A 17427-nucleotide genomic window follows, 5' to 3' on the forward strand; every position below is an offset into this window, starting at 1 on the left:
AAGGGGATGGGGATGGAGTTGTCTGAATCATGGCTAGTTCATCTAGTCATTAACTCACTTCCACCAGTAGAGTTTGGACAGTTCCATGTGAATTACAATACTCTTAAAGAAAAATGGAGTTTTAAAGAAACCAAACATTTGTTGGTTCAAGAAGAAACGAGATTAAAGAAGTTAAGACATCACTCCATCCACCTCACATCTCAAGGAGATTCAAGTGCCAATAAAAGAAAACCAGGTAAAATGGGCAAGACCCAACATAACACTCAGTCGGGTCAAGCCCAGAAAAGAATCAAGTGCTTCTTTTGCAACAAAATAGGGCATTTGAAGAAAGATTGTCCGAAAAGAAAAGCTTGGTTTGAAAAGATGGGTAATGATTCTATCTCTATGTTTTTTTAATCAAACCTTATAGAAGTACAAAACAATACCTAGTGGTTAGATTCCGGTGCTACTACTCATGTCTCTCATATTTTGCAGGGATTCAGTACGATCTAACCCACAAGAAGAACTGATGAATTCTTATTCATGGGAAACAAGATGAAGGCACAGATAGAGGGAATAGGGACATATAGATTGATCCTAGATACTGAATATCATTTGGATCTAGCAAATTGTCTCTATGTCCCTGACTGTGCTAGAAATCTTGTTTCAGTTAGTAAGTTGGATATGTTGGGATTTTACATCAAATTTGAGAATCGTACTTTCCATTTATGTAAGGACAATAAATATTATGGTTTTGGTACTTTAATTGATTCTCTTTATCGTTTTAGTCTTGATGTAAATTTTGCTGAATCCTTATTTCATGTTGAGAGTAGTATAGTTAAACGTAATGCATTAAAGGAAAACTCTGCTTACTTGTGGCATAAACGTTTGGGACACATATCCAAGGAAAGGTTAGTAAGGTTGGAGAAAAATGAAATCCTCCCTCCTTTGGACTTCAGTGATTGGGATGTGTGTGTGGATTGTATTAAAGGAAAACAAACCAAACACATAACCAAGAAACCTGCCACAATATGGCGATATATATCTACTGCATGGTTATGGTTAGGAGTATGGTAAGTAATTGTACCTTACCTTCATCATTGTGGATGTATGCGTTAAGGACCGCTGCATATTTATTAAATCGGGTTCCAAGTAAAGCATCTCATAAGACACCTTATGAACTATGGATAAGAAGGAAACCGAGTTTAAGGCATCTTCATGTATGGGGTTGCCAAGCGGAAGTAAGGTTGTATAATCCACGTCAGAATAAACTTGACCCAAGGACAGTCAGTGATTTTTTCATTGGTTATCCAGAAAGGTCTAAAGGGTACAGGTTTTATTGTCCTAACCATAATATGAGGATTGTAGAGACTAGAATGCTCGATTCATTGAAAATGGTCAAAATAGTGAGAGCACAGAACCACATAAGGTGGACATTCGAGAAATTCATGTTGAAACCTCTTCACATGAAATTTCCGTTCAAGATGTAGTTCCGGTTATCACGTTGCCATCCTCTAGTGCTACGGAACAACATGAAAATGTCCTAAACCCACATGAGGATATTGTGACCAATGAAAATGAATCAATCACAATTCAGCAAGAAATCAATGAACCATGAGAAAAAATGGCATTAAGGCGTTCTACATGGGAAAGGAGGCCTGCCATTTCTAATGACTACGTGATATATTTTGCTAAACAAGAAAATGATTTGAGTATTGATAAGGATCCAGTTTCTTTCAAACAAGCCATTGAAAGTGACAGTTCTGAAAGATGGTTATATGCCATGAAAGATGAGTTGAAACCTATGAAGGTCAACAAAGTTTGGAACCTTGTAGAATTACCTGAAAATTCAAGAAAAGTCGGGTGCAAATGGGTCTTTAAGACCAAACGCGACTCTAACAGTAATATCGAAAGGTATAAAGCTAGACTTGTTGCCAAGGGTTATACTCAGAAAAGTGGCATCGATTATAACGAGACCTTTTCCCCAGTTCCTAAAAAGGACTCATTAAGAATTGTTTTGGCATTGGTGGCTCATTACGATTTAGAGCTTCACCAAATGGATGTTAAGACTGCCTTTTCTAAATGGTGATTTAGAGGAAGAAGTATATATGGACCAACCAGAAGGGTTTTTTACCACAGGAAAGGAACACTTGGTGTGTAAATTAGAAAAGTCAATATATGGACTTAAGCAAGCTTCCCGACAGTGGTACATTAAATTTGACAGTATTATTACATCTTATGGTTTTGTGGAAAATACTGGTGATCGGTGTATCTACATGAAAGTTAGTGGGAGTAAGTTTGCTATTTTGGTCATGACATTTTACTTACTGCAAATGATAAGGCCATGTTGTGTGATGTTAAAGTATTTCTTTCCAAGACCTTTGAAATGAAGGATATGGGTGAGGCATCATATGTGTTTGGAATAGAAATATTCCAAGATAGAACACAAGGATTATTAGGATTGTCTCAGAAAGGATACATTAACAAGATCTTGGAAAGATTTAAGATGGATAAATTCTTTCCGGGAGTGGTTCCAATGTAGAAAGGAGACAAATTAAGTTTAGCTCAATGTCCCAGAAATGAACTTGAGCAAAAGCAAATGGAAGGTATACATTATGCAACAGTGGTTGGATGTTTGGGATATTTACAGACTTGTACTTGGCCAAACATCAGCTTTACTGTTGGTATGTTGGGTCGATATCAAAGTAATCCCGGTATAGAACACTGGAAGGCTGCGAAAAAGGTTTTAAGATATCTACAAGGCACAAAAGATTACATGCTTACATTTAGGAAGTCAGATCCACTTGAAGTGATTGGCTATTCTGATTCAGACTATGCTGGGTGTGTAGATACGAGAAAATCTACATTTGGTTATTTGTTCCTATTAGCTGGAGGAACAGTTTCTTGGTAAAGTGCGAAGTAGTCATTCATCGCTACTTCCACTATGGAGGCAGGATTTGTGGCATGCTTTGAAGCCACAAATCATGGACTATGGCTGCGGAATTTGATCTCGAGGCTTAAAGTAGTCGATAGTATTTCTAGACCTTTGAGAATTTATTGTGACAACTCCGCAGCAGTGTTCTTCTCTAAGAATGACAAGTACTCTAAGGGTGCTAAGCATAATAGCATATGGAATTGAAATAGTTGTCAGTTAAAGAAGAAGTATAGAAACAAAGAGTGTCAATTTGGCATATCAAAACTGAACTTATGGTTGTTGGTCATTTGACCAAAGGTTTAGCACCGAAGGTCTTCTCCTGTCAAGTGGAGAGTATGGGAATTTTGGATAGAGCCTTGTTATCATTATAATTTTGTTTTCAGTTTAAAGTTATACATATTGACTTGGTTGAATTCAATTAATTTTACATCTCTGTTTGCACCTATGGTTGTCAGTATTGAAATTAAAGTTGACCTATGATGCATGGAAGGGAACATGTTGTTCAAATAACGTGCGACCGCCATGATCTAGCTAAACTTTAATTTAAGTAAAAGTTCATTGATGTTTTGGGATATTTCGCGAATTAAAGTTATCTTAGTCCATCAATGATACACTTGGACCAAGTGGGAGAATGTTAGAATATTTTATTCTAATCTTATTGTGGTCCATGTATTAAGTGGTTTGGACAATTAAAATCCCATTGTGATAGGTAATGAGGATAAAATATGTAACAGATCAGGGGTTATTATTCCCCTCTCTCTGGCTTTCAATATGGCTATTTAAGCCTACTTAATGTATTTGGTTTATGGCCATTATTGCCATAATTCCAATAATCAATATTGGAATGTAAGTTATGCAACGAAGGCAATATATATAAAAAGGCATAAGTATTTTCCTACCCTATCACTGTGAAAACTAAACGTTAAAGACCAGAGGGAAAAGTATTCTGGATACACTCTGCAAACCTAAAGAAAGAAGTTGTGAAGAAGAAAAGGCTAAAAGCTTCATCAATCTCTCATGGAATCAGGTTAGTACTTTAACGCTTCCGATTAAAGTATTTTGGTTAAATCATTTCATGCCCATTGTTATAGTTTTACATAAGTATGCAACAATGTCATGATCAAAAGCAATGGTTGTTGCCCTACAATCCCCTCCCAGCACCTGTTAAGCTCAATTGCACAACATGCTTTCAATAGCTAACCTCATCTGCATAGTATCTAATTGTCAGGATCAAATGCTTACTACTACTACGCCAAAAGGTATAGCTAGTAGCGAAGACACAACTTTATTTTCTTATACTTATGTAGTAGTCAATGCATTGACTACTACATAAGTATATGCCACGTTTCGATGTCAGTATGCTGAACTATCTCGGCAATATGCTGCCAAACAAACAATTTTAATCATTGGAGCAACAAAACTATTAAACTATGTTAAGGTTTTATTTATTACATGTGTATTTCAGTAGTTTCTTTACTTTATTCTTTATGACAACTTCAATCTTGATCGACTTTTCATTTGCAAAATAGAAAATTGGCAACATCTTTCCCTAAATCTTCCAGTTGCTGTCACAATATATCCTCCTTATTTCTATCTTTACACAAACATGTTCAAATCAAGTACTTTAACGCTTCCGATTAAAGTATTTTGGTTAAATCATTTCATGCCCATTGTTATAGTTTTACATAAGTATGCAACAATGTCATGATCAAAAGCAATGGTTGTTGCCCTACAATCCCCTCCCAGCACCTGTTAAGCTCAATTGCACAACATGCTTTCAATAGCTAACCTCATCTGCATAGTATCAAATTGTCAGGATCAAATGCTTACTACTACTACTACGCCAAAAGGTATAGCTAGTAGCGAAGACACAACTTTATTTCCTTATACTTATGTAGTAGTCAATGCATTGACTACTACATAAGTATATGCCACGTTTCAATGTCAGTATGCTGAACTAGCTCGGCAATATGCTGCCAAACAAACAATTTTAATCATTGGAGCAACAAAACTATTAAACTATGTTAAGGTTTTATTTATTACATGTGTATTTCAGTAGTTTCTTTACTTTATTCTTTATGACAACTTCAATCTTGATCGACTTTTCATTTGCAAAATAGAAAATTGGCAACATCTTTCCCTAAATCTTCCCGTTGCCGTTACAATATATCCTCCTTATTTCTATCTTTACACAAACATGTTCAAATCAAGTTTTCTATTATGCCAATAAAGTCCCAAGCAAGAATGCTAAGAGTTATAAAAAATGAACAAAAGAAATTATTTAAATACTCATTTACTAAATAAAACTGTAATCGATTGCAATGTAACCATTCTATTGCTATTGGGACTAAAATTGTAATTTGTTTATAGAGTTCGAGATCAGAATAATTAGTGAGAAATAATTGAGTGACTAAGATCACTTTTTTTTTCTTTTCTAAAAGAATTTGAACTTCAAAAATATAAAAGATGTTTGATACAATACAATAATCACGATGAACACTCAATAAGTTAATCACAATAAGTTTAGTACACTCATAATGAAAATGGGGAATATATTTAATTTATTATTTATAGTTTGTGAAAGATGACAAGATGAGGGTGAAGACAAAACTATAAGAGGACATAATCTAGAGGTTTCATGGTATCCAATTTCCTGGTGCATTTTGAGCAGTGATCGTCCTCACTTCAATGATGGAATATGATGAACAAGTATGGGTACTGCCAATCTATATACATCATATCAGTAGTGTACTGATGGATTAGCTATGGTTTCTGGATATATACATTATGATATCATGATTTTCTGTAGCTAATTAGTATTGTATGTGTTTCTGGCAAACACATATGTGCATTGGGTCTCACAAGTTTGATGTTATGGATGACCTTTTCAACGTCTAGGTATATAAAAAAATAAAAATAAAAAAGATTTTGTTATATTTTTCTTTTTAAATTATTCACTTTAGAGGAGCAAAAAAAAAAAAAAAAAAAAAAAAAAAAAAGATATTGTTTCTATTTATGATGCACAGAATCTTTAAAGGTGAGCGTTTTAACATTTTGAAATGTTTTTTCTTATTTACAAAAGTTACATTTGATCAAACTGTTACATACTGAAATTTAATATGCAATTGAAGAAATCTTTCGAGCAAGTTTCTGGCTCCAATCTGTATTTGAGTTACAATAACTCCAAAAGAAAAACAATGTAATAAAAGAAAATGAAAATTTCTTCAATATAATTGTAATGATGGAATGACTGATTATTCTCGTAATTACTAATTACACATAAATGCTAATTATTTTCTTAACTACATATATAAGGAATATACATTATTCTTGTTGCAGGATCATCGTCAATCAATGGCGTATCAAATTCTTTCATAATTATACTAATTATTATTCTCCTGATTACCGATATTTGATTCAGAAATTAAAAAAAAGGTTTAAAAGTATACTTATATTTGATTCATACTTTTATTGACGGTTCAAAAGTGTACTAGTAATCTAGTATTCAAAATTTTATTAATTTTTTTATAGACTATCAGAATAAGATTTGTGTAAATTTTTCATTTACAGATATAAATAGTTGAAATCCAACCCTCCAACCTCAAACTTTTCAACTTTCTCTACAAATTTTTTTCTCTATCCAAATCAAACAAACTTTTTATCTATTCCAATCAAATTTTACAATAAGTTTCAAAATTTTCATAAATACTCATACTTTTTTGCTTTTATCTTTTTAGTTTTATATAGTTCACAACCATTTTTAACAGCAAATTGTTGCTGATGTTCACAAAAAAAAAAAATAATAATAATAATAATAATAATAATAAATAATAATAATAATAATAATAATAATAATAATAATAATAATAATAATAATAAAAAATTTGTTGCGTTGCGGCTTGTCGCAACAGTAAAAATAATTGTTGCCACCAGCAGCAAGCTACTGTTGGTCAAAAAAAAAAAAAAATTGATGCGAACAACAATAGCAAACTGATGTCGGTCGCAGTAAAATTGGATTAAATTTTATTAACAAGATACATATTTTTAAATCATATTTTTTTTTTAATTCTAAATATTTTGATAATTATATTAATCAACATTAGCTGTTTCATTAGTTCAAGAAATATTTGTATTGGTTATATCATTTAGTAAAAATTGATTGATATTTTCTTTATGTATAATACCTATTTTTGTGAAAATCAATTTTTATTTTATTTTATATTTTTATTTTTTGCAATGCATTAATTTATTTATCATTTATAAAAATATTTATATATTATTTTGAGTTATTACAATTGGAGATCTCTTACCTTTTGGTGGCAATTAGGGGTGGAATAGGCCAGACCCCTTCGTAGGGGCCTAAGGCCCGACTATTTAAGGCGTACATAGACCAGGCTTGTTTAGTAAAAAGGTCAAGCTTAGGCCAATTTTGACGCCTATTCAACTAAAAAGGTCAAGCGTATTTATATCAAGCTCGACCTTCAGGCCTAGGCGCCTAGCCTATTCTTTCTCTCTCTCTCTCTCTCTCTCTCTCTCTCTCTCTCTCTCTCTCTCTCTCTCTCTCTCTTTTGAGAGAGAGAAATATTAAGTTAGTATATATTCTATTTTATAACTAATATATTTTTATATTTACAATATAATTCCAAGTATATTCAATTATCAAACCCTAACCCTCCACCTTCAAAATCACATTCTAAATTCTGATTCAACTATAAACATTGTTGTTAATTCTATTATAAATGTTTTTATTGTTTAATTGTTCTTACTGTCAAATATTTAATGAAGTGTCACGACTTAATTATATGAGTTGATTGTTAACTATTTATGAGACTATATAGGATGACAATCAATAATACAATTGAATTAATTCCTAAACAAGTTAACAAACATGTTGAAGTTGTGACTTGTTTTATTTTATGTTATATATGTTTTAATACTATTATGTTTGGATTGTGGCGATATACTTAGGTAGTTATATATTAATTTTGTATTAGCTTGGTATATTTCTTAAATTATTTAGAAATACTTATTAAAGTTTTTTTAAAAACTTAATATATAGGTTTTAAATAGGCTCAAAACAGAACTTACGGAGCGCTATGCCTTGGACCCCTGTCTACCATGTGCATGGTGGACACGTTGTACATTCATAATTTTTATACTGTAGATTCATAAAATTTATAATGTGGATTCATAATTTCTATACTGCACATTCATAATTTCTGTACTGTAGATTCATAATTTCTATACTACACATTCATAATTTCTGTACTGTAGATTCATAATTTTTATACTGTAGATTCATAAAATTTATAATGTAGATTCATAATTTCTATACTGCACATTCATAATTTCTATACTGTAGATTCATAATTTGATAACTATGTGTTCATAATTTGATAACTATACAGTTTAGAAATTATGAATCTACATTACAGAAATTATGAATCTACAGTACATAAATTATGAATGTACAGTATAGAAATTATGAATCTACATTATAAATTTTATGAATCTACAGTTTAGAAACTATGAATCTACAGTATAGAAATTATGAATGTACAGTATAAAAATTATGAATGTACAGCATGTCCACCATGCACATGGTGGACACGGGTCCATAGCATAATTTGCCCAGAACTTACTTTGAAGTCTTTTTAATAGCCTACATATTAAACGGGCTTTTAAAAAGGCTTCAGGTCAGACCAGACTAATTGTAGGCCTAGGCTTGAGCCTAACAAAAAGCCTACATACAGGCTCAGGCCTAGGCCTAATTTTTTAAAGCTCGGCTCGGCTCGGCCTATTTTCACCCCTAGTGGCAATTCTAAATTTAGTACCAAACTATCATTTTTGCCAAATTAACATTGAAACTATTATATTTTGGACACTTTTGATCTTTCCGATGACTTTTATGGTGAAACCCTATTTTAGACAGGGACATTTTCGTCTCTTCAATTTTTATTTTTTTTCGATTTTCATCTTCAACCGCGGATTTCATATCCTTCACCCTCTATCTATTTAGTACCAAACTATCATTTTTTTCAATTAACATCGAAACAATAACACAAAGAAAAGGAGAAAGAATTCTAGTATGCTTAGAATATAGAGTCCTAATAAGACAAAGCCAAGCAAGATCAGAGTTTGAGGTGCTTCTGTGGACTAAAATCGGTAGGTTCAAAGGACAACCAAAATTTTCGCTACAATTACTATTGTAAAATATTAAAAATAAAAAGTAATGAAAATTAATTGTAAAAATATTAAACTATCAATTATTAATAAAAATGGTAAAAATACAAGTAAAGCATGCATATCCAGCCGGCCAATTGCATAATTTATATTGGAATTATAATCAAATTCTAGTTACATTTTATTTTTAGCCATTTACATTCTTCAATTGGTATTGTAGAATTTCCTATAAAATTTTCAAATTAAAGAGATACTTTACCTTCTTTTTTCTTTTTAAGAAAAAAAAAAAAAAAAGTTTGTACTGCTGGGAGGAAGAAACCCAAGAACCAAGTGATGGATCGGAATAGTTTCCTTGTTTTGTTCTTTGTAAATAGGAACAAAATAAACATCCCAACGACAACTTATCATTTGCAAGGTTCATCCAAATTACTTTTTTTTTTTTTTTTTTTTAAATATTAGTCAATTTATGATGAATTTTTAACAAGATTTGGACTAAACAAGCAATATGAACTAAATCATACACAACCCTTAATCGAACAAAATAGAAAGAAAGAAAGAAAAATGAAAATAAAAATCTAACCGTCGAAAGTGCATATCGAGACAGTCCATTGGTTGTCGAAGCCAATGATAATGTTCCCATTTTCTTATGATTTTCTTTCAATTCATAGTCCCATTCCCATTTTGGGAAAGTTGTTTCTTTGAATTTAATTTAATTATTCTAATCAGAGAATGAACTACTAGGATAGAGCCTATAGGCCAATTTGCTATCCTGCACAACCAAACTGTCTGCCACCACCTTAGGATCCTCGTCCCACTTTTTTTTTTTTTTTTTTAATTTTATTATTATTATTAACTCTGTTACAATGTAGTATTGTCTCAACCTTCTTATTCAACGTTGTTAGTACTAAATAGTACTGGTAGAATATAATAGGATTTATTATTCTCTGAACAATGGCTTAGACGATGGAAATTAACTAGCTATTCATAACTAGTGGTTGAATAGTATTTTATCATCATCATCATCCACTTAATTAGGGTTTTTAAAATTTTCCTCTGACTGAATCCATGATAAATAATGTCAAGATCGGGGAAGTGGATTTTGGGGGCATGGATTTTCTTTTCATCATTCGGAATCCTATGTAAAATAGTAAAAAATTCTATATAATGCCGTATGACATTGGTTCTAACATTTTTTTTTCCAACAATTTTTTAAAAAATCTTTGTTTTCATGGTCCGGCACTACTCATAATAACAATAACAATAACAATTCCATCTCGTGACTTTAGCCAACAAAAGTTACCCATAACTGATCAACTCAGATAAAGAAGTCAAACATAAAAACTTATAATTATTAAGCCAATAGTTTGACTAACTTGACTTAGGTTGTTCCATAATAATATTATCATTGTTAGTTTTGCTAGCAATTCATTCGATTATTGGTTAGTTTAAGCATAAATTTTTAATTGTTCGTATAGGACGGTGTCACAAACATTATATAAACTCCTATATATATGCATAATGTTTTTTATTCTTTAGTAAAGTTTTAAATTAATCGTATAGGACCCAAAAAAAAAAATGCTACACAACATTTTAAATTTAATTTTTCAAACATTGACATAGTTACAAATTTAGTCCTTCATTTAAAGTATTAAATTTACCATTAAGTCAACAATTGAAGGACTAAATTTACAATAAGAAAAAACATTGACTAAATTTATAATTAGGTTAACAATTGAATGGCTAAATTTACAATATTAAAATATAGGGACTACATTTTTAATTTCAAAACAATTGAGGAGCTAAAAATATAATTTTTTCAACCTTTTCTTGTTTTGTTTTGTTTTTTTTTTTTTTTTTTTTTTTTTTTTTTTGCCAAATTTTTTACAAAGTAATAGACATTATTCAATTATCAAAACATAGCCAAACATAGTCATTATGTTTCGGACCATGGTTCTGTTTGAACCGAATCGTGCACTGTTAGAACTGGCGCAAAGGCCATGCGTTTAAAACAAAACATAAAATAAAAAAAAAAAAAAAATAACGATTTGAACCAGCTGTTCAAACCGAAATCGCTGGTTCAATAACCGGAACCTTATATTAAGGTTCCGGTTCTGGTATGTTCATCCATTTCCAGAACCGAAACCGTGGTTATAGCTAGGTGGAAGGGCATGGTGTGAGCAGCCACCGATGGTACGTAGGATATTTTTGCGTGTAATACTAATACTAATGTGTAGTGCTTGTGGCCTAATGGATAAGGTATTTGACTTCTAATCAAACGATTGTGGGTTCAAGTCCCACTAGGCGTGCATAATTAGTTTTGAAGAAAAACTAGTATGCTACTCGGGTATATATATAAAGATTTGTTTGTATACAACATTTATAATTTTACTATAACAATCATCTGAATATATATATATATATATATATATATATATATATATATATATATATCATTCTCAAGTGTCAATGACAGGGGTATTGCTTGGATGGGATGCTTATAGAAACACAAAACAATTGCTTACCCTATTCACCCCTGAGCATGTGTGTCCATACTATTGCTTACCCTATTCACCCCTCTCCCCCTCCACCAAAACAATTGAGAAACACAAATAAATATTTATCCAATTCTCAGTGCATAAATATAAAAAATAGAAGAAGTGCATACTCTAAAATGTTTACAAATAATGTAATTCTTAATGAAATAGAGCTTTAAAATGATATAAAGAAAAATAACGAGTTATTACCTCTTGTTTCCTGGTTGTTTTCTCTCCTTGGATTCATTGACTTCAATGTAAATGTGGGATTTCACTACAGAGGATATTTTTTACCAAAATTTAGATTAAAAAATTATAATCATTGTGTTTTTTTATTGCAACTTGTAAAAGTAAACAACACATTGATAAGTGTAACTAATTAATTACCTATCAATGTCAGTTAAAAATAATTAATAACTTTGAAAAATAAAACAACTAATACCAAAATTTGTATTAAATATGCAAAATTCAAAATCTATTTCTTCATTAAGCAATCCATTTTAAAGAGTCATTTTAAAAAGAAAAGAAAAATTATTTGGGCCGGAAATCTCTTATTATCTTATTATTATAATAATAAAATTAGGAGATTTGGCCTGTCATTTGGATCCAAATCGATTTTATTATAATAATAATAATAATAATAATAATAATAATAATAATAATAGATTAGAGATTATTTTTTCATGTTACCTTATTGTAAAACTAAACAACATTTTGGAAATTGAAATAACATTGGAAATGTAACTAATTCAATTTTCAGTTAAGTTTGTGAAACATAATTATTATGTAATTATTACTCCGTACTAATTTCATTACTTTGATGATTCTTAATAATTAAACAATTATTTTTCATTATTATTATACACTGATTACAAGTTATTGTTTAATTATTACATTTAAGTTTCTAAACTATTATGTAATAATTACTACATACTAATTAACTAACTAGTATGCATTATAAATGATTAAGGAATTAATGAGGTTAACAGCAATTATACGTATATACTATCTTTTTTCCCTTATTGTTACAATACTATACATATACATGTATTCATTTGGCTTTAAAAAAAAAAATACATATACATATATAATAACATAATTTTTACCTTTTAACTACTTTTTTCTAAAAAAGCTACATGCACTCTGGGAGTGCATATTTTTGTAAACCAAACATGCATTTCTTGAATTCTCTTTTCCTGTCTATGCACACTTTTAAGTGTCCTATTTTTATATCCCATTAAAAAAATTGCCCCAATCGTGTTAATGACTCCACTGTATCGATATATTATTGTTTTCTTTTGGCTCTCCTAGAGGGGGGTTTACAAGCTAACCTTGAAAAGTATAATTTATATTTTTCTGTAACTTTAATCTAATCTATAGATCCATATAGTATACAAGTACGTGTTGGTGTTGGGGCTGGATAGTCGGAGGCGGAGGTGGCCGGCCGGAGAGGAGAACTTGGCGGAACTGGTGACGTTATACCAATATACCATTCTTTGGTCTGATTCTTCTCTCAAAAGGTTGAATCTACAATCTCAATGGTCCTTCAAATCACGACCCGACAAAGCATTTGGAAGGATATAAATTACTGTGACTCAATGGCTTAGTAGACAGGACCACATGCCGGTGCACACAAGGGATCTATCGACTTTGAGCATAATCTCTACACCACCATCGAAATTCGAACCTTGATCTTTACTCCCAAATACATACTGCCTACTGAACTATTGAATTAAGTCCGTGTGGGCAATGATCTGATCTAATCATGCACACACTACTGGAAATTATGAAATTTCCGACCACCTGAAAGTGATCTTAAATCAAGTCGAAAGCCTTGTTCCGACAACTTTTGATATCTGGAAAAACCTTTGTTGTTATTTTCGATCACTTTTTGCTTGCAACTTGATTTAAGATCACTTTCAGGTGGTCAAAAATTCTATAATTTCCAGTAGTGACGTACCATGTCCGATGGGCAATCTTATATCCGCAGCCTTTAGCACTTGGATGTATGTAGACACAACATATCATGGGTTATTCATACGACAATTCAACCTAAGGTGATATCACATCGTTCTTTCAGAACAAACGTCAGTGTATGTCAGTTTACAGATGGGAGAAGAATTGGTGGTCTAGTATGGCCTCTATTGGCTAAGTGTATGTCATGATGATAAAGCGTTTATCACTCCAAAAGCTATACTAATAGTAAATACGTAACTCTGTCCCTTTTCAACACTCGCTAGTTTCAATTACACAACATATTTAAAATGGGATAATTAATTGCTTATCATTACACCAAAAGTTATAGCTAGTAACAAAAACGTAATTTTTTTATTTTTTATTTTTTTATACTTATATAACAATAAGTATTATGTTTCAAGCGACAAGATGCTAGACTAGACCATTCAAATCTTCGCTCAACAATGTACCTCTGCTCTACTATGTTATACTAAATCCTTGATCTTCATTGTGTGTTGGGTTCCTAATGGCTAGACACATGTTCCATGGGCAAATTATATCTTGAAACAACAGGTCCATATTGTAATATAATATAGACACCCAAATTCATTAAAACAAATTTAACTGTAGGTTCATTATAAATTCAAATATTGAAGGATGGTATACTGGGCTGATCGGTCGTTCTAGGCAACCAAAAGGGTCTGAGCCACATGGATCGACCAAAGAAAGTAATTGAATCAAGGAAGTCTAAGAAGGATACTCAGTACGGAGCAACTTAAGAGTTTAATAAGAATTGTGCTTAGTATTCATAATGTAATAAAGATTGAACTTATTATAAATAATGTAACAAAGACTCCTAATATGAGACAATCTAAGATTTCGATTCTTTATAGGGCTCATAGCCCAAAATATCTATAAAAATAGGCGCCTTATACATGGGGAGAGGGGTAAAACAATTTACACTATTCACAAGCAATATCCAGCAATACCACAATATTTATTCTCTCAAAATTTCTTTTCGTTCTCTCTAGATTTTCACACACTTATTATTTTAACGATTGTGTTAGCTAGCCGTTGATTGTCAAAAGTTATAAAACCAACAAATATATTAAACATGAGTGTATGTGCATTAAAAAATAATGCAGGTTAATAAAAATGATACAAAGTAACGAATCACTATTGAAACATATTATTATTTTTGAATAAATAACAACAATTAATAAAAGTATATTTTTTATAAGCTTTTCATTGAGATCTTTTAAAAGATACTCATTTTTATTTTTTCCAATATATTGTTTTAGTAATGACGGGCTTAGGTTGTGACCCAAAGAGCCTGGGAGATTTGGCTCAATAATTATATACCATGTACATTGATTTATCTTGTAAGGTGGACCACTAACACAATGTTTATTTTTAGTATACTGAATGTTCATTTTAATATATTAAGTGTTATTTTTTTTGAATATTATTATTATTATTATTTTATTATTTGTGTACCGAAGATTCATTATTTAGTATAACACCTAAAATTAAATTTTCAGTACATTAATAATGAACATTCAATATACTAAAAATTAACATTTATCAGTGGTCCACAACATAATTTGCCGGTTGGACTAAGGAGTTGGATCCTAGTATTGAAGAATACACACAAGCGGAATGAAGAGCAGTATGATCAAGCCAAACCATAATCAAGGGCGTTTATGTACTTTGCTTTCTTGATTAGTTTGGTTAGTTTCAACGGCTTTTACCGCCTCTTTCCTCTGTATATAATCTTGGCTCTTCATTCCAGTAAGACTAATGAAACAGAAACTTATCTTCCTTACTTGCATAAGCCTCTTCGCAACCTTCGTTCACTTTTCCGATATGGTATCAGAGCCACGGCCAGGCAGTTACGCCGCCGCGGTCATTGGCTCCGGTGAGCCTAGCCAAGGAGTCCGGCCGGCAATGTCGATCAACCAGTCTCCAGAACAAGCACCATTCACGGCCAATCCCGTTCCGCAGAGGAACAACAATGCCGAAGACATCGAAAATCCACTTTATCTCAACATAAATGAGAATCCGAGTGCGATCTTAGTCAATCCGCCCCTGTCTGGTAGTGCTAACTACGCATCGTGGAGCATCTCGATGCAGGTGGCCCTTGAAGTTAAGAACAAATGGAGTATAGTCGATGGAAGTTTGACGCCGCCGGAGAGAACACATGTCCAGTACGCTCCGTGGAAGAGATGTAATCTGATTGTTTGTTCGTGGATTCTCAGGTCCGTCATCCCGTCAATCGCTCAAAGCGTGATGCATATGGACAAAGCCAAAGACATCTGGAACGATCTGCGTAGGCGATTCTCCCAGCGCGACGCACATCGCATCTCCTTTCTGCAAAACAATATCAACAATCTGAGGCAGGGCACTATGTCTGTTAACGACTACTATACTAAGTGCCGGACGCTTTGGGAGGAGATGAATTCTCTGAGGCCCCTCCCAGTTTGCAAATGTGAGCCACGTTGCACTTGCGATCTGCTCGACGAGATCAGAAAAGATCGAGAGATCGATCAAATAATTCGATTTCTCCAGGGACTGAACGATGACTATAATTCACTGAAGTCCGGAGTCTTGGTGCTTGATCCGTTGCCTGAGATGCATAAGGTGTTCGTCATGGCTGAAAAGTTAGAGAGATAGATAACCATCACAAACCTAAGCATCGGCAATCTAGAAATTACTCATGCTAATGCTGTTCAAATTGGACAGAATGATAGAGAAGAAATTGCTGCTGCTGCCTTCAACTATTCTAATGGAAAAAGGGTGATGAACACGGAGGAAGTAACAAGAACACTGCTAAGTGTACCTTTTGTGGCATGACGGGGCACACTATTGAAAAATGCTACAAGAAACATGGCTACCCACCGGGGTGGGTGCCAGGCTTCAAGTCTAAGAACAAGCAACAGTTTGCAGCAGCCACAAGCTCTGAGTATAGCCTTACTCCTGAGCAAATTCGAAGTCTATTGTCTCTCCTTCCGAATCAAACAGGGCAGAACCATCCCTCTACCACAGCTGCAATTTCTCTTGTTCCAAGATTCAACCAAGAGAATTCTGGCAATGAAGGCAAGTATATTAACCTTATGAATGCCAATTCCATTACCTTAACTGCATCTACTTGGATTATAGATTCCGGCGCAACGGATCACATAGTGTGTTCCCTTGATTTCTTTAATGAATATCACACTATGAAAGGAGCATCGGTAAACATGCCCAATGGAGAATGTGCCACTGTTGAACATATTGGCACCATACGGCTCAATGATGGTCTTTATTTGGAGGATGCTTTACATATCCCATCATTCAAGTTTAACATAATATCTGTTAATAAGCTACTTCAAAAATCTCCTCACTCTTTGGTTTTTACCTATGGCCAGTGTCTTCTTCGGGAGGATCATGGGAGGACGATTGGCTTTGCTAAAGAAACAAAAGGGCTGTACCTGCTGAATGATCCCCCAAGAATCAAAACTAATGTTTGTAGTCAATTTGCTTTGCAGTGTAATAATGCTGAATTGTGGCATCATCGTTTGGGACATTTTCCCGTGAATAAGATGCACTTTCTTGATGGTATTTCGATTTCTAATACAAAGAACTTAATATGTCATACATGTCATCTTGCTAAACATAGGCGTTCTCCTTTCCCCTTAAGCAAAACTGTGTCAACTGCTTGTTTTGATTTAATCCATGTGGATATATGGGGCCCTTTTCAAGTGAGAACAATGGGAGGGGAAAGATTCTTCTTATCAATTGTTGATGACCGATCAAGATATACTTGGATCCGGTTGATGAAGAGCAAAGCAGAAACAAGGG

General features: G+C 32.7%; 1 protein-coding gene and 1 non-coding gene across 2 annotated transcripts; both read left to right on the top strand.

The window, feature by feature from the left end:
- Nucleotides 1-11330: 11330 nt before the first annotated feature.
- Nucleotides 11331-11403, top strand: TRNAR-UCU. Its single transcript has one exon. It is a non-coding gene; the product is annotated as a tRNA-Arg (tRNA).
- Nucleotides 11404-15453: 4050 nt separating this feature from the next.
- On the top strand, nucleotides 15454-16440 carry LOC109179842. The gene is made up of 2 exons (XM_019329320.1): nucleotides 15454-16227; nucleotides 16330-16440. Exons 1-2 carry the CDS (start codon nucleotides 15454-15456, stop codon nucleotides 16438-16440), a joined length of 885 nt encoding a protein of 294 aa, XP_019184865.1.
- Nucleotides 16441-17427: the final 987 nt, after the last annotated feature.

The sequence above is a fragment of the Ipomoea nil genome, unplaced genomic scaffold, assembly GCF_001879475.1.
Source record: "Ipomoea nil cultivar Tokyo-kokei standard unplaced genomic scaffold, Asagao_1.1 scaffold0980, whole genome shotgun sequence".
In the NCBI taxonomy this organism is placed as follows: Eukaryota; Viridiplantae; Streptophyta; class Magnoliopsida; order Solanales; family Convolvulaceae; genus Ipomoea; species Ipomoea nil.

Bases quoted from the DNA above. Each gene is read 5' to 3' on its own strand.
- LOC109179842 (XM_019329320.1), top strand. From the start codon at position 15,454: ATGGTATCAGAGCCACGGCCAGGCAGTTACGCCGCCGCGGTCATTGGC. The intron at 16,228-16,329 runs GTGTTCGTCATG...CAAATTGGACAG, and splicing joins CGTTGCCTGAGATGCATAAG to AATGATAGAGAAGAAATTGC.